The sequence below is a fragment of the Hydractinia symbiolongicarpus genome, chromosome 10 (assembly GCF_029227915.1).
Source record: "Hydractinia symbiolongicarpus strain clone_291-10 chromosome 10, HSymV2.1, whole genome shotgun sequence".
NCBI lineage: Eukaryota > Metazoa > Cnidaria > Hydrozoa > Anthoathecata > Hydractiniidae > Hydractinia > Hydractinia symbiolongicarpus.
The window spans coordinates 10201655-10224999 of NC_079884.1; the positions used below are offsets into that span (position 1 = coordinate 10201655).

At 33.4% G+C, this 23345-nt stretch overlaps 2 protein-coding genes across 2 annotated transcripts; one reads left to right on the forward strand and one right to left on the reverse strand.

Annotated features, from left to right (window-relative positions):
* Window positions 1-895: 895 nt before the first annotated feature.
* Window positions 896-4798, forward strand: LOC130662507 (dipeptidase 1-like). Its single transcript, XM_057461391.1, has 7 exons — window positions 896-1943; window positions 2045-2055; window positions 2130-2354; window positions 2786-2922; window positions 3132-3337; window positions 3444-3649; window positions 4360-4798. The coding sequence occupies exons 1-7, from the start codon at window positions 1825-1827 to the stop codon at window positions 4608-4610; spliced, it is 1155 nt and encodes a 384-aa protein (XP_057317374.1). The 5' UTR covers window positions 896-1824; the 3' UTR covers window positions 4611-4798.
* Window positions 4693-19316, reverse strand: LOC130662505 (ras GTPase-activating protein nGAP-like). The gene is made up of 10 exons (XM_057461390.1): window positions 19136-19316; window positions 18867-18976; window positions 18720-18789; window positions 17393-17472; window positions 16319-16392; window positions 16152-16221; window positions 15573-15733; window positions 9514-12621; window positions 6408-6627; window positions 4693-6299 (listed from the first exon to the last, which is right to left on the reverse strand). Exons 1-10 carry the CDS (start codon window positions 19233-19235, stop codon window positions 5844-5846), a joined length of 4449 nt encoding a protein of 1482 aa, XP_057317373.1. The 5' UTR covers window positions 19236-19316; the 3' UTR covers window positions 4693-5843.
* Window positions 19317-23345: the final 4029 nt, after the last annotated feature.

Here is a 23345-nt window from a genome sequence, read left to right on the forward strand (position 1 = left end):
AGTGACCATGAGTTATGTATGGCAGTAGATGGCATGTCGACATTTTTTGCCCTGTCTGCGACGTTAATTTGCGTCCGACGGATTCTAAGAGTTAATATAAGACATAGACCTTGTCATATTAGTAGAAGTGTCGTAACTTTGTTAAATATGAGTTTATTTAGTGAAAATCTGATAAACACTAAAAGTTGAGAGTACGTAATTTCGTAACTTGTTTCATAAGATTTTCGTAACACAAACAATAACATTTTGCCGGAAGAAAAAATTAACTATAATTCATAATTTCCGTAACCACATCACCAGCAGCAGTCTAACCTGATGCGTGTGAACTTCTTAAACGAGCGAAAATGTCACGGCGAAGATAATGGTATCTCTGAGACAAACAAGAGTATTATCAACCTCTTCTCCAGGGCATCTTGTATCTTTTCTAACATCGGATGGCGATACGATGTTCCCGAGATAAAAAAGAGACAACAGGCGCTGGGAACGAGGTTGGAGGACATTTTTTTTTGACGACGAGTGACTTTCTATTGTTTGAGTTTATTTAGTTTTGTAAAAAAAATAATGTTGTCGCCTTATTTCTTACATGTTTTTATGTTCTTTTTAAAAAAAATCCGCCCTCCGTCATTTTTTTGTTATCTGCCAAATTAAATTCCTCCCAGTCCGCAAATTTTTTTCCATTAAGTCTTATTTAAATTTTTCTTGAATTAAAAACAAATTGTCATTTTCAAAGATCTTAAATTCTTTTTCTCAAACTAAGAAGTATTGGGAACGGAGATTCAATTTCACACATACTGGCAAGTTAGAACAAACCCAATCACAAACCCTCACAAACCGTCAGACATGAAATGATAATAGAAATTCATTTAAATTTTTGACAAAGATTTTCACAACTCAAAAAAATTTTTAATTTTGAAATATCTAATCCAATTAGAAGGGAATTTGTCGGAGTAAATATTCTGCATCTTCTCACTAGTATCGGATAATCGCAGGGTCAAATCAGCATTAATTATTCCCTAATCACTCACATTTGACCCGTGTTAGCAATCCCCTTCAAATCTGTTTCCGAAGATTGATCAAAATAAAATAAAATGAATCGGTTACCATTATTATAGAAACGGAAAAGGACGTCGGGGTAATAAGTTCATGTGTAAAGATGCAACATTTCCCACATAGCTTGATTGACACGATATAAAAAAGAAGAATTTCAATAGATGAAACACATCCACTGGTGGATCGCCACGAGCTAACATCAAAATTTTGTCAACATGGAAAGAATTGTTTGTAACTTGTTCCAGTTCCCCTTCCAACGTAAGTTTTTATTCGTTTTTATTTTAGCTTATCCAAGTGTTTTTTAAGGTATACGCTGAGCAGGAATGTCTTGTATGTTATTCTCACATGTGTTATGATGGAACACTATTCTGTGTTAAGATTGCAATCTCGCCCCAAGGTTTTTTTCTCTTTTCGTTATCGGAACTCTATCCAAGTATAAAAAAGAGACAAAGAGCCCTGGGAACGAGGTAGAGAAGATTTATGTAGTGAGCCAAAAGCTGTAAAACATTTATTTGATGAAGTGAATGTCTGTTGTAAGTAGCAACTGTTGTAGCGAATAATAGCTTGGAAACAAAGTTGTGATTCGACTTTTAATCCATATTTTTAGTCCCAACAAACAGTAATGACAAAGAAACTAAAGAAGTCTATAAAAAGGACACGACAAACACAAGAAAAACACAAACGACATTGAGGAAGTATGCTTTACTCCTTGGAGCGATTTTACTTATCATACCATCCACTGACGCACATTTCTACTACCCACACCCTCGCCTTATGACGCCGCGACAACGCGCGTACAGAGTGTTAGAAAACTACCCCTTAGTTGATGGACACAATGATCTTCCGTGGCAGATACGTACAGCATACAAAAATCAATTGTGCGATGTAAGTACGTCTTCGTCCCCAGGATCTCTTGGCCCTGGAACAGCCTAATTTTCAGCAACAGTAATGTTATATATTGACCCTTTACTAGAAAACTTACTTTAATAATTAGGCTTGGTGGGTGTTTACATGGTGTTTTAACACGCTTGTTATTTTTTAGCTGAATTTTTACCAAGAAACATTGGAAAGAGGTCAAGGTCATACGAGCATTCCAAAATTAAGGCGCGGAAAAGTTGGAGCTCAATTTTGGGCTGCTTTTATGTTATGTGATACGCAAGAAAAAGATGCAATAAGAAATGTATTGGAACAGATGGATTTAATTAAAAGAATCACTCGACAGTATTCGAGTACGTTCGATTTTGTTACCACCGCAGATGGTATTGTGAGAGCGCACAGAAGAGGAAAAATAGCTTCATTAATAGGTAAAAAATGTCCCTTCGTTTTCTTTTTACTTCTCGTACTTTAGCTAACTTTTTCAAGCATCAATAACACGATGTTATCGGGTAAATGGCCTTCTGATAATTCGATTGTAATGTATTAACCACGTCACCAAGGCAACCCAAGAACGCAGATTATTAAGAAAGAAATTCAACGTTTGATTGCTTCACGATTTCTTATGCATAAGAATAATACTTTCGGGTTCAAAGTGGATGATTCTTAAGTTTAGGGAGGTTTTTTTATAGAATTCTCTGTTTTCTTTAAAAAATCTAAAGACTCTAAGCTATATTTGAAATTAAAAACCTTGCAAATTTATATATTTACTTTTTCAATTTTTCCTATACCTTCGCTAGGTAACAGTTCAATGTAACAATCTCACCCTCGCGCTTCTCAATATTGTGTTTATTTCTCTTAGGAGTTGAAGGCGGACATGCGATCGACTCAAGCATGGCAGTTCTACGCTCACTGTACGATCTTGGTGCACGTTATATGACCATTACTCATTCATGTAACACACCATGGGCTGATAATTGGAAAGCTGACAATACCAACGTAAGCATATATTAAAATCCTTGTCTCCAGGCCTCTTCTAGACTTCTTACATTGGTACAGAGTCTGACAACCCTGAAGGATAAGGTTGATTTTTGTAAAAGTACTCAAAAGAATCTAAATGTCCTGGGGACGAAGTTGAGCTTCCCTATTTCCCCCACGTAGTTCGTAGTGTTCGAGACAATCAACTTGACTCGATGTTTACTTTTCAGCCGAACATTACTGATCCCGCTAGAAGTGACGGTTTATCACCATTTGGTAAAGAAGTTATTAAAGAGATGAATCGGTTGGGAATGATGATAGACCTAGCTCACGTGTCACATCGAACAATGGAGGTTGTCTTGAAAACAACCAGTTCACCAATCATGTTTAGCCATTCGTCTGCATTTAGCGTGTGTAACAACAACAGAAATGTCAGGTACGTCGGTGCACAAGACTTAAAAAAGTCCTAGGAACGAGGTTTATTCAGGTGCGGTTATAGTAACTGACTGTGTCCTTTAATAGTGACTTTTTACCTTATACAGGGATGACATTTTACTCAAAGTCAAACAAAACGGAGGCGTTGTCATGGTGAATTTTTATGTCGGTTATGTCAACTGTGGAGAAAATAAGACAAACGAAACCGGTATCGACAACTTGTTGGAGCATATTAACTACATCAAAAATTTCATTGGATCAGAATACGTTGGATTAGGAAGTGATTATGATGGCGTGCCAGAAGTACCAATAGGTATGTTTTTATTATTACTTTGGCATTTTATTCCATCAAACGAGCGTTAACAGATTGTTATTGGTAACTACACACCAGAGTTAAGTGCTTTCAAATTCTATAATTTCTATGTTGTTTCTATGAAAAGTTGACACACCGGTGCGACCGCCAGACAACTTTTTCTTTCTGTGAAAAGGCTAAGTTAATATGTCAATTCATTAGCAACCTACGCGTGTGGGTGGACCTGGTTTACTGTGTTACTTTCGCTGCTACAAACTACCCACCACCGTCGAGAACTCGGCCCAACCCAGCGACTGATGGAGACGGTCATAATATCAGGAAAAATATAATTGCGCCCTAACCGACTGAGGACGGACTCCCCTCAGGCGGACGATAATAAAATAGAAGGGAACATACCGCAACTTTTAGTGGGTTCCCACTCTTTCCTTTAAATCAAAATCGTTGAAGATTTGAGATTTTTTACAGTTTTTTTGAAGATGTTGTTGATGCTAAAAATTTAGGAGGAATAACACAATACAAACATAAGTGAATATTTTTGACACAAAGATATAAATATACTACATCCTAAACCAGTTGGACAACATGATACATTTAAACAAACAAGGGTTGTGTTGAAGTTTTCTTTTGTACGCTTTGCCGATTTTAAAAAATGACGTCATCGTAAATGTCGAAAAGAAAGATAAAGTGAAAATATTCTTATGTTTATTTAGGCCTTGAAGATGTTTCAAAATTTCCGGAAATTTTGGTGAAGTTAGCTGAACAAGGTTGGACGGACTACGAATTAAGAAATTTAGCGGGTGGAAATATAATTCGAGTGTTTAAAAAAGTAGAACGAATTTCGCGATGGATGCTGGGTAAACAACCAAGTGAGATGTTGATGCAGCCGAGCCAATTTCTAAACGTGAATAATACATGCAGGGCTCACTGGTTGGAGAATATCATCCCTGGAAACTTTTTTTAACATCACGGATCACTTCGAAAGATGCTATTTTTATAAAAACATTTTTAAGGAACGGTAAAGAAATGTAATTAAAAAATAAATGTATGCAAAAAGGTATGGTAACGAATTGTTTTTTATCTGAAGTTGGTGTACATCTTACTAAATATATAAGGAGCATACTTGCGGGCTACTCTACCATGTTTTAAAAATATATACAAAAATAAAAATCACTTGCATCAAATTATGTTGTATAAACTAAACAACCTCGTGACCAGTCCTTAGTTTTTTCGACTGATGAACAAAGCTAAAAAGTGCTAGAAGGGATAAGTTAGGCCAAGTAGCATTTTGGTTTTGACGTTTATTTAAAAAATCCAGAACTCTGGAAACGAGGTTGATTTATCCAATTAGAAGTATCTCCTACTAATCGCATCTACAAGATGTACGTAGCTACACGTTTTAGACAGCCAGAGTAAAACATGGCTCCCACAACAGTAGTCATTTTTTAACTAAAACAAAAAAAAGAGAGGGCTTGATAGCGGTAAATTATTGTACATTCTGTTGTGCGAATTAAGAGAATAATTGAACTTTTAAATTGGATGAATAATATCAGGCTTTTGTCTCTTATTGTCTTCATATACACATGAGTATCATAAATAGAAATATTTAAAATAAATTATCAATAAAAAACTTTAAAGTATAAATGAAAGAAAAAATAAATCTTTTTCTTTTCGTCCACTTCAAATTATTCTAGTAACAATCAAACTCGTATATGTCAGATTATCAAATATAATAACAAAAATGCACGTAGCTTCTCCAAATAACTTATGGGCGTTTACCTAGCAGGGTCGAGGTCGTGGTTTTACTCGGGATGAGAGACTATAAGAATAACGAGGGAATCTCACTGTATAGAAAATCAAAAAGTTAAAATTTGCCTTTTATATAAACAAGTCAATGAATGTAGTAATGGGAAAATGGGCGCATGAATACTTGGTCAATTTTTAATTCAAAAACACGAGAAGTCCAAAAAGTATTAGGGTTCCAATGTCACTTAGGCGTCAACAGAAACAAGACAAAAAAAATAATTTAAAAAAGAAGGACGCACATGAATAAAAAACGATGTAAAAGTCATCAATATATTTATAAAATTTTCTTAAGTAAGAACCTTAATAATGAATGGTCTACAGAGACTAAAAATTATTTGACTAATCGAGAGAACAATAAAAGGTTACTAAGACAAAAAATAACAACTGAGTATCAAACTTGTCTAGGTTCTCGTATTGGAGAACTAATGACTTCTCCAGAGTGTATTTGATCTCGTTCATCCAAGCTGTCTTTCCCAGTCAAATTTTCTTGCTTATTAGTAATATGGGTTAACGAGTCAACAAGTCTAGCATTCGATTCTTCCAAGGATTTTATACGACGTTCTTGAATATCAATAATTTTTTGCTTCCCTGTTATAATAGCCTCCATTTCAGTATGTTCTGTGCGTAATTCACTTTCAACATTTAGAAGGCGGCTGATTACGTTTTTCATTTGTGAGTCCGTGTCCGCACGCTGAGATTTTAACTTTTTATCTGCTTCTATCAATTTCTCCTTTAGGTGAATAACAGTCTGCTCAAAATTACTGGTTCGTGATTTTAATTCATGCTGTGTTTTTCTCAATAAATTTTCCGTTTCACGTAACTTTTGTTTCAAGAAATCAGGATCATCCTAGGTCAAAAAGAAAAAAAAAATGCAAAGAAAAAACAAGCAATATTAAGAGGACTTTACTTGAAGACTGGAAAAGAAGTGCATAAAATATATAATGGTCACACTTACGCTGTTACGATTTAATGAATGATTACTCGTTACTGAATTCTGTCTTTGACCATACATGGTTGCGTTTGAACTGTGGCGCCGATTGGTGTTCGAATCCAACGTACTATATCGTGACGAATTATGTGGGCTATTTGTGGAGTTAAGTGTGTCGTTATATCGAGAAGAAGACGACGACAGATGTCGTCTATTGATAGATGAGTCCAATGTACCTGTCGAGTACCTGAAAATATAATTCGCCTAAAATTAATAATAGATAAATCAACGCATGTTTAAACCCGATAAGACGATCTTTTGCTAACCAGCAACTAAATGGCATGAGAAAAAAGAGCTAAGCGTTCTTAACTCTTTATGAGTTCTCGTTGTAACATAAAACAACTTCTACTCTCTTAAACACGAGTATAACTTAAACAACAGTTTGAACCTTATAAAACTGTGTGTTGTTATTATAAATGTAAACATTGTTGTTTAAATGCGGATAAGAAGTTACAAGGCTGATATAAGATTTTTGAAGGATGTCATCCGGTTGCTTAAATGGAAGATTTATACTGCCACACATATATACGTTTTAAGCATAGTAGATCTAAAAATCAAAAAACACAAAAAGGTGTAAAAAAAATTTGAACTCAAACTGAGCGTATAAAAATAATGGCAGGCAACTATTTTATATCACAATGTCCACAAGGTTCATACAGGTCGTTTAAGAAAACTAAGGATTAAAGTAACAAAAAATTATTGTCAGCTGTGTAAAAAGTAGAATTGGAATGTGCTGCAAGTCATAACAACATATTCGGAATACAAAGAGTTCCGAAACGGATGAAACACAAGTAAAATTTGTATTTCTAATGTTAAACAAGCCAGATTTCCAATTAACACCGGATTTAGTCCAGTATTTTGGTATATCCTATATCTAATAAATATCTTCTAAGGCTTTACATAATGTTTATTGGATTTAAAACCCACCCATACCCTCCTTTTAAAAACATACTCATTATAACACAAAACTAGATACACTGTATGAAATCATGAAGAAGCAAAGAGGATTATCTTTCGTTTACACGAAATCACAAACACATATCAAATGCTCACGATGGCATTCTAACGTCAATCATGCACCATAATAATTTGAACACACACACATGTTTTTTATCACAGATAATAAGTTACTTCACGTCCGCTTGATTCGCTTAATACTGAACCATTTAATCAATAAAACAATTTTGGAGATATTGGAGATAAACAGATATTATGATAGCATTAAAGATTAATTTTAATTTCTTTATCAGGTCTTTTTATATAAACTTCCATAATTGAGTGAACTCGTCAATTAAACCTCTCCATGCGCAAGTATCTCTACTTCAATTTAATTAAATCTATTTGTTGTAGCATTGAAACTGAACTGGCATGTTTCATTCCTGTACCACAACGCTTCCAATCAAAACCCCTTCTTACCCAATCCTTGTGAAAATATGCTCACACCTAAAAACAGCTCACAACTCTACGCTAGACTGGTACCGCTCGGTACCCTTACTAGTCTCGCGGCAGTAAAAAACGGCAATAAAGAAAGAATCCCATTTTATTGTTCTGTTGGTCAATTCTTTCACACTTTTCCCGCTTCTCTCAACCAACCTTTCCACAAAACTTCCAAAAACACTTTGACATTTCTTAATTTCATTTCTTAATAATCAAACTAATTGATTAATTTCTTAATCAATTAGTTTGGCTTCATATTTTGTCTAAACAACTTAACTAAAGGTCATCTTCTGACACAATTCTTCACTCGATGTCATTTACACATGACATTTTATAAACATGTGTTTCATCGCCTTTATTTTAAAAGTATAGAAAAGTGTCACTCAATTTTAAAAATCGGTTCGCATTTGTTGTGGCGTGGACGAAGGTAGTGGTGCCCAAATCACCGGATGATTGTAACTTTGATTAAAACCGGCCGTAATTAATAATACCGAGGTTAATTGTGCTCCAATTGTAACTTTCACAATACATAAATATTTCTATACGACTTGTGTGGCAGACAAGAGAGTCATTCAAATCATTGTTCAAAGGAAGAGAACAACCAACAATTAGGAAAAAAGTCCCAAAAATATTTACGTTACAACTCATACGAAGCAAATCTTTAGAAAGTTTGAAAATGAAAAGTTTAAATTGACTTTGGTTAATGACCTGTACGGTCTGGTTATTATCATGTCGACGACAATGCTTGGTTAACACATGAAATGCGAGTTGAAAAAATAACTCGAGTCAACGAAATGCGAGTTGAAAAGATAACTCGAGTACATAATATGCGAGTTGAAAAGATAATTCGAGTCCACGAAATGCGAGTTGAAAAGATAACTCGAGTTCACGAAATGCAAGTTGAAAAGAGAACTCGAGTAAACAAACTGCGAGTTGAAAAGATAAATTTTACAAAACCTTTTAGTTCGAACAGGTCACGCAAACATCTTATTTTATTTGATTATTTAATAATTACAGTCGACTTTTGAAAACTCGAACACTTGGCTTCCTGAAATTTTCGAAATTTTTCGGTCTCTTGACCCTCACGCACTAACTCAGAATAAAAAACTAAATCGACTCTCGAAAACTCGAATACCTCCATCCGTTGTTCATTTTTCTCTCGTTAAATTGAACTTCTTATAATTTTCGAAAAAAAATTAAAAGCTTTGAAACATTCGAATATTCGAATAGATTCTCTTAGAACTTTCGAACAGGAAATTTCAAACGTTCGATCATTTCCCGTTTTAATACCAGTAATGATATTCGATTACTTTAAAAGAGAGCTTATTGAACAAAAAGAGATAGTAAGGAATGAAATAGGATCTGCTGACAAACTATTTTTCAGAGTAAAAATGCATTGTATAATAATTAGTGTAAATTCTACCCATTTTCTTAACTCTCGGAAATTCAAATTATTTTATCAGTCCATTGTTGTCATTAAATTACAATTTGGTCAGATTTTGTTAGACTTGTGTTTTTTCTTTAACAAAAATAAATTCATACAAAGTGCACTAAATATAAGTTTTCATCGAGAAATTCTCCCTTTTTTAGATAGAAAACAACAACCCAAACAAAAATACAAATAATAAAATCCTACCTGTCTGATCTTTCATTAATTGGCATTAAAACATCGGAGATATTATCACCTTGCACGTAAACACTATTTGATATCATTTCATCCTCGTCCGTGGAATATGTTTCACTCGAATAGCTACAGTTCGAAGAACAGCTCGACATAAAGGAATTCGAACGTTCGATAATTCCTTCGTGCAATATCTCACAATAACCATTTGCACGTATTCGAGCGATCTCAGAACTCTGAGCTACGATCATAATGTCTCGATTGACATTCCTTTTTTTCAATTCTTGTGATGTCATTTCTGAATGACGACGCTGTAGCCTCACTTGTTCAGTTGCTGGGTCCTTCTTGTCTGCGTTTAAATCGTTGAATACTTCGTCACTAGACTCTTTTCTCGGAGCAATCTTATTCGAAGAACCTTCCTGTGAACGTATTGATGTCTTCGGGGAGGCGTTTCCAGTCGTTGCTAAACTTTCGTCTCTACTAGTTAGATCAATTTCGTTCTGTGAAATCTCACTTTCAGAAATGTCGTTCGCCATGTTGGTAGCGTAAGGCTTCCGTTTCGGTGAGCTGTGATATGTCATTAGTTCTGGAGATTTACAGTCAGTGAACTGATGCTCGCTTTTTAAATCCTTTAATTTCAGAGACTCTCTATCAAACGGTTTATCGTTCTCCTTTTTCGTTTCTTTTTTGACATCGACAGAAATCTTTTCCTTCGTATTTGTTTTTGATTTATCTAAAGGTTTTTTTGCAATAACTGGTTTTTTATGCACGGTTGGTTTTTTCGTTAACTCTTTATTTGCTGCTGGTTTTGGTTTACTTCCTAGCTTGGTTTGTTGTTTTTGAGAAACAGGAATGTTTTCATTTTGAAGTTTAAATGGTTTGGCAGTTGTGTGTGGTTTGCTCGATGACATAGGTGCCGACGGTGACTTTAACCCACGAAGATGTTTTGGTGTAGCAGGTGACATTGGCGTACTGGGTGACATTGGCGTACTGGGTGACATTGCTTTGGCAGGAGAAAACGGTTTGCTAGGAGATGATAGTTTGGAATGAACAGGAACTTTGGATGGAGAATTTTTTTGTGAAAACATACTTATCCTATCCTTGACACTTCCGGTTTCTTTACTCCCTTTTCTTACAGGTGACGCGTGCTCCACACTATGACGCTTTTTAAACCCGGTCAGAGTTGGCTCAGACTTGATATTCTTTCCATTTCGATTAACCGCTGCTTGTGAAGAGACGGACAAAAGTTTATCCAATTTTCCTTTATTCTCAAATACACGTGTTCCATTTGTTACAGCGACGTCACCGACAGACTGACTTCTTTTACAGTGATCTCTTTTATGTTTGTGATAGTCATGTGTCTGGCGGTTCTGAGCAAGTTTCTTTTGTTCGGCACGCCCCTCTGTTCGTGATGTTGAGCGATTTGAACTGGTTCTTGAAGAGACACTGCGATGGTGAACCAAAGAACAACCGGATACATAGTCCTCTGAAGCACTTAAGGGCGTATCTGTGTAAGAATCCGGCAGCTCTTCGTCATCAGCAGTATCCTCTACTATAATAGAAGAGGGTGTTAAACCACTGGGCGTTGATGATGGTAATGGTGTTGACAATCCGCTGGTGGGTGTTGTCAAAGGTTTTCGACAGACTGACGCAACCGTTTCAAAAGGTCGCGAAAGGCGCAGTTCTTCCGCTTTCGGTGATTTTTCGTGAATGGAAGTAATTTCTTGCAAAATTGGTGTTAAATCGTTCAACTTCGCGTTGTTTTCTTCTGATAATTTGCTAAGTTCATTCATCAACAAATGGTATAAAACAGATAACTCACGAGCAAGATCGATGTTTGGACATACGGAACAATTACCGTCATCGTTATCTTTGCTGGCTGGTTCATAGGACACAGCTTGAAGAAAGTTGTTCATGTTCGGCATCTCACTTTCAACGAATTCGTTTAAAATTTCCATGTATCCTTCTTTGCTTCCAAAGCGCGTAAAGTTGGCTAAATTTTGAATAGCCTTTGCAACTAAAGTTAAAGTACGGGCTACCTTTTCGTTTGGATATTCTTGTGTTAACTGAAACAGACTTGGCGAAAGAATAGCGGGACATAGCAGACGTAAAAACAAAGACGCACTCACAACCTTTTTCACGATATCTCGACCAATCTCTTCACAACGCTTCCGAACCATGGAAAAAACGATTTGAAGATTTCGTGGAAACTTTTCAACAGACAAAAAAATACTCTTCCATGCATCGTCCACCAGTTTGATCAAATTTTTCTGATTTTCACTCAGAGTTGTACTCGGTGATGATAATTTCTGCGGGTCCACCTCAGCGTCGTCTTCGTAGTCATACACTGATTCTATAAAGCTACCCAGGGTATCTTGCAGATAATTTTTGCCAATCATTTTCATGTAAGTATCAATAGATTTCGTGGCGAGAGAATTCCCGCGAAAAGTTAAGTTTTCATTGGTTGTATTAGACACTTCGTTCATGATCACGTCGACAAGAAAGACTTCAGCGCAATCGCTGGCATGTAGGATTTTTAATAGTGTTTGTGCTAGCAAATCTTTTGTTTTTAAGTTAATCGAAGATTCTAGAACGTTCGTTAACGTTAGATATTTTATTTTGATATAATCGTGCAGCTTTGTGTATGAATCAATAGGAAGTACCACAGTGGTTTCATATTTTAATTTGGCACGAATGAAAGCTTGCTCCGTCTTGTTGTTAACTATCGCTTTTTGTTGCATCTTGGGAGAAATTCCAGGGATATAAACTGAAACCCACTTCTCGATTTCTGTGTTTGTCTCGAGGTTGATCAAGTCGATGACAGACGAGCCGACAAATATATTCTTGTCTTGTCGTCGTTTCTTCTTCGTGTCGCTCTCACGAAATAAACTGATCGTTACAGCCTCGGTTGGTGGTAAATCATTAAAATGAAAATGCTCGCCCCAAAATAGCATATCATTTTTAAATTTCACTGAAGTCCTCGCGAACAGTACTTTATCGAGCGACAATTCACAAAAATACCGTTTACGTATCGGAATGCCTTTGGCTTCGATTATCCACACTGATAATGATGTATCCAAACGTATTCTTTGATTGCGAGTTGACTGCACGACGCTATGTAAACTAAAAAAGAAACATACAGCACATCAAGACAAACTGTAAGTATGGATTAAACTTTAACATTTCTGCACAGAGATATTTTACAAATTACATAACAATGTTTCCGGGGGAGGAGAAGGATTACACCAACAATCAAACTCTCTTTAAAATTTGATCATATCCGTTTCATGAAGCCATAACTTTCTTTCTTCGCATAACGCACCAAGCCCTCATACGTTCAACAATCATCACTCTCGTCTGAAACACTTCTTCACAGGTGTTAAAAATATGTTTTTATGAAGTGGAGGGCTTTCGTGGTTTCGTGCCTCTTTAAAACACTCTTTTGAATAAACAAATGACAATAAAACACTTTCCATGGGAATAAAACCACATGAAATCGTAACACGAACTTTATTCGTCTTAAGACAAATTACGTATAACAACACTGGCGCAATGTCGTTTAAATGACGTGGTTGTGCAGTCGTTGGAGTGATATTGTCACAATGCAATGTTGTTAGAATGACGTTATTGGAATATGCTGTCATTAAAACGACGTGGTTGAGCTGTCGTTAGAATGACGTTATTGCAATATACTATCGTTTAAATGACGAAATACGATGTTGTTAAAAATGACGTTGTTGGAATATGTTGTCGTTAAAATGAAATAGATGCTAGGTAATGTTATTTTTATGCATTTTAGTAATGCTACTCTAGTATTACTCTTAAACAATCATTCTCAACATACCTCACACCAGAAAAAAGTAAGAAAACTGTCGCCTCACTGTTCTACTAAGAATTATTTATATTCCGTCGTCGTTATCGTCACTATTATCGCCGTCGCCGTCGTCGTCGTTGCTGTAAATTGTTGCTGTTGTTAAATTTTTTTAAAAAAGTAAGAAAACTGTCGCCTCACTGTTATACTAAAAATTTTTTATATTCCGTGGTCGTTATCGTCACTATTATCGCCGTCGACGTCGTCGTCGTTGCCGTAAATTGTTGCTGTTGTTAAATTTTTCTGCAGAAGAATAATTTTTACAGCTCTTCCGTAAAATCTACGTAAAATAATACAATACAAAAAAAGGTTTAATATAGTTTACATCATTTTTGAGCTCGAACGGAAGAAAAAAATGTGGTTCCAGAAAATATAATTCTGCAAATATAATTCTGTCATTGAGATTAATTAATTGGTTTAAGAAGAAAAAAAACAAATTAGATGCAATTTCCTCTTTTCAACAAAGTATTTACCTACGCAATAATCCACTTAACACAATGAGAAGTCTCCTTTTAAAATAATCCAATTCTCCTTAATCTGGAATCGTTTCTTCTTAAGGCGCATTTCCGCTTAAGGGAGAAACGAATAAACAGAACAATAATATTGCTGATTGGCTATCCTGTTTTTGTTATGATGAAAAATGTTCCATTTCTGTTAGTAATATTCGCCATAAGTTAAATGTTGGGAAAACAAAAAAAACACACAAAATGTTTAAAATTAAAGCAATTTAGAAAATAACTATCGTCAGCGATATTTTCCAGAAAGCTTTGGTTTGGTTTATTACTCAGTCAGGCGGCATTAGAAAAAAAAAGAAGTTTTCTTTCTATTTTTCCTGGAGCTGAAACAAGAATCACATTTTAAAATTTTCTGTCTTTAATTTTTCTTTCACAGCTTGAAAGCTTGTATGTAGATAGTCTTCTCGAAAAAATGCTTTTCCTTTCTAAAACATTTATTTACCTTTGTTCAAATTTAAAAAATTGTCCAAATGTTTAAACTTTAAATTTCCAATTATCTTTAAATTTATATTATTTTATTTTATTTTAAGAACATAATATCAGAAATTAAAATTCGTTATAAACCTTTTATATATATATTGACTTACTGGAAATTTTCTTTTCATTTTAAAAGTAATTTTAGCTGAAAGCACTTCAACTATTACACATGATATAAAAAAATAAATCTTGAGGTGTGAAATTTTAAAAGATGTAAAAAAACATGTTAAACGTATAAATTTGTATCTTTTGCTAACTTCCAGATTCATTCAGGGTTGATAATACTCCTGAAATCAATTTTCAAGGATTTTCCCTTTTTCTACTTTTTCTATGTTAAAATTTGATTTTGTCTTTCCAACAAGTCAGCGAAATCACAGGCTGAGACAGGAAACACATGTATTAATTAAAGGGTAAACATATGATTTGTCTGATTCAAGTTTTGCCTATGTTCTGACACATGACACTGTGGCTTCTCTAATTTACTTTCAAAAATTAATATTTTACATCACGGAAAAACAATTCAATCAACAATAATATCCAATAATGTATTTCCAGCGTAAAAAACGAACATCAAAAACAGTCCTTTCCAGCTATCCCAGAGTGTAAAATCTTTGCACAACAAAAAGTAATACAAGGATACTTGCATACATAAACACAAACGTTCAACTACGTTCAACACAATTTACAAGAACAATATGGTCCTTGTTGTAGTAACCTAACTTTACATTTGGTTTACAAACCTTGACAATAAAAAGAACAGGTGATAATACACCCTTTATTGAGTACAATCATTGTTTTGCTGCTCTCTCTGCTCGTGGAAAACTATCAATTCAGAAAATTAAACTTCCCCAATAAGCAAATAAGAGAGTTTACTACTTACTTTGAATGGAACTCTTAGAATATAAAACTTCTGAAAAATGGAGCCCTTAATACATCAAATATTATAATTATTACCCTTTGTTAATTTATCTTTGAATGATAGCTGTATCAAAACATTTCCAAATTCGCGTCAAAAACGAACACCCCACCTTACCCCATCCCCCGCAAAAAAATAAATAAAATAACAATGGAAAGCTCTCCATGAGTTAAAAAAATCATGTTTTCTAGTTGCAGGAGTTTCCAGGATTCGTGGAAAGGCTGTATTTGAAAACACTATTTTACCCATGTTGACAAAGAGAAATATAACAAACAAAAATTGTGTTGTAACTTACCCATGTATCCAGGTGTTGTATTCTTCTTCAGTACAACAACTAAAATACTTCATATCAAAGGGTGTTAATACTTGAAAACAAAACGATCGAGAAAACACACTTGGATGTATAGGTCGAATGATGGATAACTCTGGATCACTCAGGTTAATGGCAGGTTCAAGCTGTAAAAATATAAAGGTAAAACAATCATTGTAGGCTTGTTAGCAATATTCTCTGATATTGATAACTCTGACTAAAGATACTTCCTGTTTGCTTTACTAGGTTTGTCTAAATTTCTATGACCTGGAAGTTACAAGTATTTTACTGAAATTTGAAACAGGAAGCAACATGCTACAAAATCTTTCATTTATTTATAAGGAGATTTGTAAGTTCCTTCAAGATAGCCCGTTGTAAGGCAGAAATTCACAAAAATGTTGCAAAAGCAAAATTTTGTAGATCAAACAAAAATGCATTCACGGTTTAATCGTAAATTTGTGAAAGTTTCCTAACAACAGAAGTTTCTTACCTTAAAACACTCAAAGTGGTTTGACGTTGTTGTCGTAAAAATTAAAGTGAAAAAAAGCTAAAAATCATGCCAACCTCATCCTCCAGAGAATTATCTGAATCTGCAGAACGCCAGGAGCCCCATAATGCATTTGGAGATTTTGGACTGAAAAAAACAAAGTAAATTTCAGCCTTTCGCAATATATAAAATGAAAATGCCACAAAATTAATTCACGTATTTTCAAACTATAATGTAAAGAAACCTTGATGCTTCATTTTTTTGAGTGCCAAGTTTTCCAACACTTCTTGTTCGTGATATTGCAAGTTTGCGAGATATCTAAGATCAGCAGACAAATTTGAATAGAGAAATTTTGATTACATTTTGATGTAAAGCAAGGAAGCAAAAAATTATAATGAATTATAACATTGACATAATCTCTTTTATTTTTTATATGTAAAAATCTAGAGTTACAATGCAGCCTTACTAATTTAAATGACCAACTCCATTTTTTACATCTAGTCAGAAATTCACCTTATTATGAAAAAGGGGAAAGTGGTAAAGTGAGTTAGAAAATAGAGGAATAAAGTTTGACAAATATCAAAAAGTAAAAATAGACTGATGTTTGCTAATGAAATTATTCTTTGGCAGTCTGATCTGATCTAATCCAACAATGATAAAGTTTTATTTTAAAATAGACGACACAAAAAGTGCTGCTACTTTGGGTTTTAATTCTGCCATTACAGATTTCTGTAAATCTATAAAATATGACATACTTTTGTCACTGCCACAAAATCTTTTCCAGAAGGTATTTTAGTAGTAAAAAATGTTTCATTTTATTAACATGGGAAAGGCTCTGGGATATATGTTTTGTATTAGTCTGTTAGTAATATCATGACATTATCAGTAACTAGATCAGCGATCAACTGATAGTAACCAAAATTGCTCTTTTCAAACATTTTTGTGATTTTTTTCTGTTGATAATAATTGTATTTGTATTAAGTGCAGGCTGGTTACAGTTATATATTTATTAAATTCTGCATTATTTAGATTAAGCTGCCAAAAGACTGAATAAGAGTGAAGACTTTGACTGGCTTTGTGGTACAACGTTTGCTTCCAGTGCAAAGGTCTCAGATTCAAACCCCAGCTGAGTCAAGCTGATATCTTAGGTGGTTGTCTAGTTGAGTGAGTGGCTGTTGTGCTTATGCGCCTTTGATAGCTCAAATGGGAGCTTTAAATGCACTAGGACCCCTTTGCAGGGCTCTTATTGATAACAGTGCCATTAGCAACTGAAAAGGCTATCATGGGTAAATAATAGTAATAAATAAAAATAACTTACAAATTGTTTAAAGCTGTTACTTTGTTGAGAATCCAGTCTTCCTCGTGTTATAGAATAAGATCGATTTGAGAAAAAGTTCTCTGAAAAAAGGATTATATAGTACAACCTTAGTATTGTTAGGCTAGTTCTATGCTACCACACTGAAAAACACACACAGCAAAAGACTGCTGATGTATGCCATTAAATCCATTACCCTTTACTAGGTTTGTCTAAATTTCTATGACCTGGAAGTTACAAGTATTTTACTGAAATTTGAAACAGGAAGCAACATGCTACAAAATCTTTCGTTGCCTATTGTATCAAAAAAGGTTTAGGGTGATATACTCCCCAAAATTCTTGCACAAAGCAGGCAACAAGTAAGACATGCCCCTGATTTGCAAAAAAGGTTCTATAGAGGACTCTATTACAAGGTCTCATGCTTTTACAGAACTGCATCCATAACGAGAATTTTGAAGCTTTGTCTTCAGTCCAAACAAATAGGTCCACTGTTATAGTGAGAAAATTGCTCTGATTTATTTTTGCTGCCTAGATTCTCTGCTATAAATTTATAAAGTTTAAAACACTGTTTCGGCATGATTTTGTGGATATGGTCATTTTTTAATTCTTTTTTAAGATACGTTCAATTTACATGAATTCACAGAACAACAATTAAAATAAGGGAAAAACAGCACAATTTTTCTTAAGTGCAAAATCTTTATATTACTGTGTCATAATTATATACTGTGTTATAATTGATATATAAACTTGAGAATTAAAGGATTAATCCGAAAGCAAATATATAGAAGGAATAGAAATTAAATAGAAGCACTTATTTACACACACACATACACATACACATATATATATAGATATAAATATATATAAATGGTTAAAATAGTGTAAAAAAACAAGGGGGTTGTTTATTTAAGCTGGATTTATTAAAAATAAAAAAGTTTTATTTTTAACAAAATTTGTGTAAAAACTAAATCTGGTTTAGCACTAAGAACATAGAGATAACAACAATAAATAAATGATCAGATGGGAAAAACTGATCTTAATCAATTCTGTTTAGAAATACATTTGAAAAACAACAACAACAAAAGATCTGAAGTGGATTCAATAAAAATTGAAATAGAAAGCTTTCAAACATTACAAGTAAGGCTCAATAGAAGGCGGAGAAGCTTTTATCTAAGAAAAAAGAATTTTTGAAAAACAATCTTATAATTTGATGTAAAATTATGGTGTTATATTCCAAAATAGTATTTATAAATTAGGTTATTCTTCCTGTGCCCTCGTACATAAAGTTAAATCATAAACTAAAAAAGCTACATATATAATAAATTCATACCACTGTTTCCTTTTGGAGATATGGAGGCAATGTCTGTCCCAGGACTTTTTGGACTATCCAGAAAATTATCCTGCACAGAAAGGAAAAACAGAGTAGTTTTAAATATTTACATATAAAACCAAAATTATTCCAAATTCATTTACTCACTTGATCATCTCCTGGTACAGATGTAAAAAATAATTTCTTTGTTTTGGGGCAAAATGCAACACTTTTCAACTTCCACGTAATGTTATCCGTTCCATTTTTTCTAGAGTTTTCTAAATTAGAACCAAAAAAACATTTTGTATCATAAAACTGACAAATCAATCAAAAAAAGAGAAACATCTTGTAAAAACTTGAAATGTTGTAAAACAATTTAATAAAACCTGGGTGCTAAAATTTCTGACCTTAAAACAATCAACATAAAATATTCTCACCATTTTCATCACAAACAGATAACCATCCAGATAATTTTGTTGTTAAAAAAGCATTTGGGGTATGTATTCCTCCATCAGACTCTGCTGCAATTTGCTTCATAACTGAAAGTCTGAAGCATGTCCAGTACGTATTTACTAATATTTATAAATAATCTATATTCTAAAGAATTCATAAGTTAACATAAAAAATCTTACTAAACTGTGAAAATATGTTTAAGTTTTTTTTCAAGGGATTTATTTGCACCTTAAAAAAACAATTTATTTTTTGTCATTTCCTAGGTCATTATTTGTAACTATTCTTTTGCTACTTATTAATAGTTTCTTTACAAATATTAATATTTTTTTTTCTTTAAAAATATTATCACTTATCTGTTCAGTCTGTCATTGAATAATATAAATAATAACATGTCATGAACAAGCGACAAACAGGCTCAGTTTGAACAGCCACAGCTTTCATCAATGGGGAATGACTGTATTAATCTTTGGCTATTTATTAATTAAGGAAATAAATACAGAATAGAATTCGAAGCAATCAGACCACAGCAATTTAGGTATTCAACATTTTCACGGACCTAGATGGAAGCAACATATTGATCAAAATCTTTTTTATTTTCTAAAAGTTTGTTTTATGTTAGGTTCCTTTTTTTAAAAGTTTGTCTCGAACCATTTTGTACTTTTTCTAAATATTCACTTTGTTTTCTTTCTTCGTGTTAGTCAATTTAGTGAATATATGTATATACAGTCAAATCTGCTTAGCGACCACCTGTATAAGATTTCTACCTCTTAGGCAACCACAATTGGGCTTCAGCAAGCACTATTTTCATCCTAAGACAATATTTTCAAAATCGGAGGAAAAAAAAACATTTACATCATATTGCAGCTAATTTCAAACTGACTTTTTGCATTCTACAAGTTGTGGTCAAAACTAAAAGGAAAAAACCTGTCTGTGATGGCCATGTTGTATAAATATTTTACATTGTATTATTAGTTCTCTGGTCCTCAGCTGAACTAACCAGGTTCTACTATCTATAATATTTTTTACAATTTAATTTTTTCTATAATTTTGTTTTTTTTCTGCAAGAATATATTAAGCTTAACACAAGATAGACATTAAAAATAATTCTAATAATACGCTCAGACTTAGCTCTTTATTCTAGATAGTTTTGTATGACTTTTAACTGAAGTACAAGCCTAATTTAACATTATATATAGAATATTAATATTAATATTGAATATTATATCTTTTCTGGCCGAGACAATGCATATTGTAATATCTAACAAGCACAGTTGCCAATTGCTTCATTGAAATTTTTTATAAGAAATGTCAAATATATAATTCTAATTGATGTGTACTTATATAAATTGCATGTTTAAAAAACCTGCCATAGTCTTTAAAAACATTATGATTATTATTATATATACTAGCTGTTAGCCTATTATCAAATCTATAGAAATTTGCCAGCATTAAATATGTTGCATTAGCTATTTTGTGCATAAATATTTTGTGTGCCTATAGCAGGACTTTTTTCTTGTACACAGACTGTGGCTATTATTATAGAGATTGTTATAGAGATTACTATTTGATAAGGCCTATGAAAAAATACACTTAGGCAGAAGAACAATAAAAATTAAAAAATATGTCATTTGAATTTTGATGACGTGGGCAATTGCTCGGCCATACACTAAAAATTTTTATTTCGTTGTTGCCTCCACTGTATAAAGCTTGAAACGCTGATCAAGATATAGCATAGAATGGTGTTTTTCAACCTATAATTAAGAAAATATAAGGGTTGCCAGCAAAGACAAACCAATTTACAAAAAAATTTTTTTAAATTGTTCTATTACATATAACTTGAAATGCTAATCACAAAAATGTATATGCAGGTTGGTGTTGTGCTTTACATCAAGGCGGTTAACAAATAAGACATACTTTTTTCGCACATTTACCATGCCTGTCAAAGACACTTCGAATTATTTATAAGATATAGTAACAAATTTAATGAAAATACATATTTATAGTGACTAATACCTAGAAGGTAAATGATCAATGGTTCCATCTGCATTAAAAAATAAACTATAAATATATATATAAGCAATGGTAAATATATAACATATAATAGCTTGGCACATTGTAGCTACATATTTGTATTATACTGTATGATAACAAACAATTATACTGTTTAATAACAAAAGGGTGCTTTTTCTTTCCTGGTTTTTTATTCCAAAATCTGATGTTTGCTTGTGATTTACAAGAACACAAAAATGAAAAAAAATACTGAAAAAAATATAAGTTATATGAAAGTACTGAAATGAAAGTCAACAGCAATAAGGAGAATTATTTTTCATAAATTCTTTACTAAGCTGAATATTCTTCTTTGTTTCCATCTCCCATGGTCATAATTTTAAAATACTTTAAACATTATTACACAAGAAGGAATAATTATGTATATAGTGCGGACTATATAGATAACTAATATTATCCATCATCAAAGTTCAAATATTAAAAATATTTACAAAGACTTTATAAACCCACGATTGTTCTACCCTCTATTATTCATCTTTATAAAATAGATTAAAAAGTCGTCATAAATTATAAATGTACCACACATGTACCTCGGAAATATATATACACATTCTTCTGAAGAAAAAAATAAAATTATATATATTCAATTATCCCCATGGCTAAATCTTTCCGTATTTGATTCTATAAACAAATCTTATTAAAGTGAGTCTCGGACATGTAATCGCTATGTATGACTATATCGGTATCATTGTCGTTATATTGTGTTCTGTTTGTTTTTCACTGGCACTGCTTTGGATACCATGTTTGTAGAAAACACGTGATTCGAATGTAAACAAACAAAATAATTGCCCGGGCGCGCCCGCAATATATTTCAAGGTCGGGAGACAGATTGTGTTCTTACGCGTGGAAGCTTTTATTTGTAGATTATAAATTTAAAATTGGATCCTAACTGTTTAGATTAAGAACTGTAAACAAGTATAGTTAACTCACGCTTGGTTGATTTTACTAAAAAACAATAGATTCAAATAAAGGGGAAGGGGAGCTTATCAAAAGTTGCGTTTAAAGAGCCAGCTTATATATTAAAAAGAAAAACAAATTGTTTCATGTTAATTTCATATAGTAATTATCATTATCCTAAAAAGCTTCTCCCGTTTCTGTAACGAGAAAAGAATCACAATAAACGCGGACACTAGTTTATAAATAGTGCAGATAGGACACCCATTTTAGCAAATGCGCTTATTTGGGTAAAACTGGCTCACAGGTAGGCCTGTTTGCTTTCTTTTTATACAAGTCAGTGTAACATAAGTAATTACCTACACAAACAAATGCCATGCTCAAATCCGTTAAAAGCATTACAATACTTCTGTTATCAAACATTTTCACGTCAAACGGTTTTGGTATGATCTCCGGAAGTCTGATAATAAAAGAAAAGTTTATCGACCACAAGTTCATAAAAATCATGGTCATTTTATTCGTTCAAAGTTTTTGAATATTAATGTTGAGAACGGAAAGAAGCTTTCGTGTATGACTGACCGATGTTTATGGGCTGTTTATATGGATGTGGATTGGCTGGGCAAACAGAGCTGGCTCATTTGCAGGCTTGCTTTTAACTTGTGTTTATATATAAAAAAAACTACTTCGGTTAGGCTGGCTCTGTAGTATAGAACAAAAGAAATACTTTTCATAACAAAAGATTTTTGTTAGTTGAGCATAATTAACCATTTCGCTTAGGCGGGCTAGCCCGCATGTGCTGTTTACATGAGAAAATGTTCATCCCGCCTCTGGGAAAAGAGATCTCGCTTACCGAGCCAGCCCATTTGTCTATATAAACAGATGAGCAAAAATATGAGGAAAATGAGGGGCAAGCGAGATCTCAGGAAACGGGCCAGCCCTCCAACCGGGCTCATATAAACAGCTCCTAAGAGGCTGTTTATATGGAATCCGAGCCAGCCCAACAATTTTTTTGTTATGAAAATTATTTCTTTCCTTTTACATTATTTAATGTTTTCATGTTCAAAGCCAGCCCGTCTAACTGAGGTATTTTTTTCTGCATATAAACACGAATTAAAAATCAGCTTGGAAAGTGAGCCAGCTCGGTTGCCGAGCCATCCTGCCTTCATATAAACAGCCTATGAGTGAGTTATAAAGTTTCATTGTCAAATCCTCAACATAGCCATACATAGACAC

Bases quoted from the DNA above. Each gene is read 5' to 3' on its own strand.
- LOC130662507 (XM_057461391.1), top strand. From the start codon at position 1,825: ATGACGCCGCGACAACGCGCGTACAGAGTGTTAGAAAACTACCCCTTA. The intron at 2,355-2,785 runs GTAAAAAATGTC...TATTTCTCTTAG, and splicing joins AAAAATAGCTTCATTAATAG to GAGTTGAAGGCGGACATGCG. The intron at 3,650-4,359 runs GTATGTTTTTAT...ATGTTTATTTAG, and splicing joins CGTGCCAGAAGTACCAATAG to GCCTTGAAGATGTTTCAAAA.
- LOC130662505 (XM_057461390.1), bottom strand. From the start codon at position 19,235: ATGAAGCAAATTGCAGCAGAGTCTGATGGAGGAATACATACCCCAAAT. The intron at 18,977-19,135 runs GTGAGAATATTT...GTTCTAATTTAG, and splicing joins ATCTGTTTGTGATGAAAATG to AAAACTCTAGAAAAAATGGA. The intron at 6,300-6,407 runs GTAAGTGTGACC...TTTTTGACCTAG, and splicing joins ATTCATTAAATCGTAACAGC to GATGATCCTGATTTCTTGAA.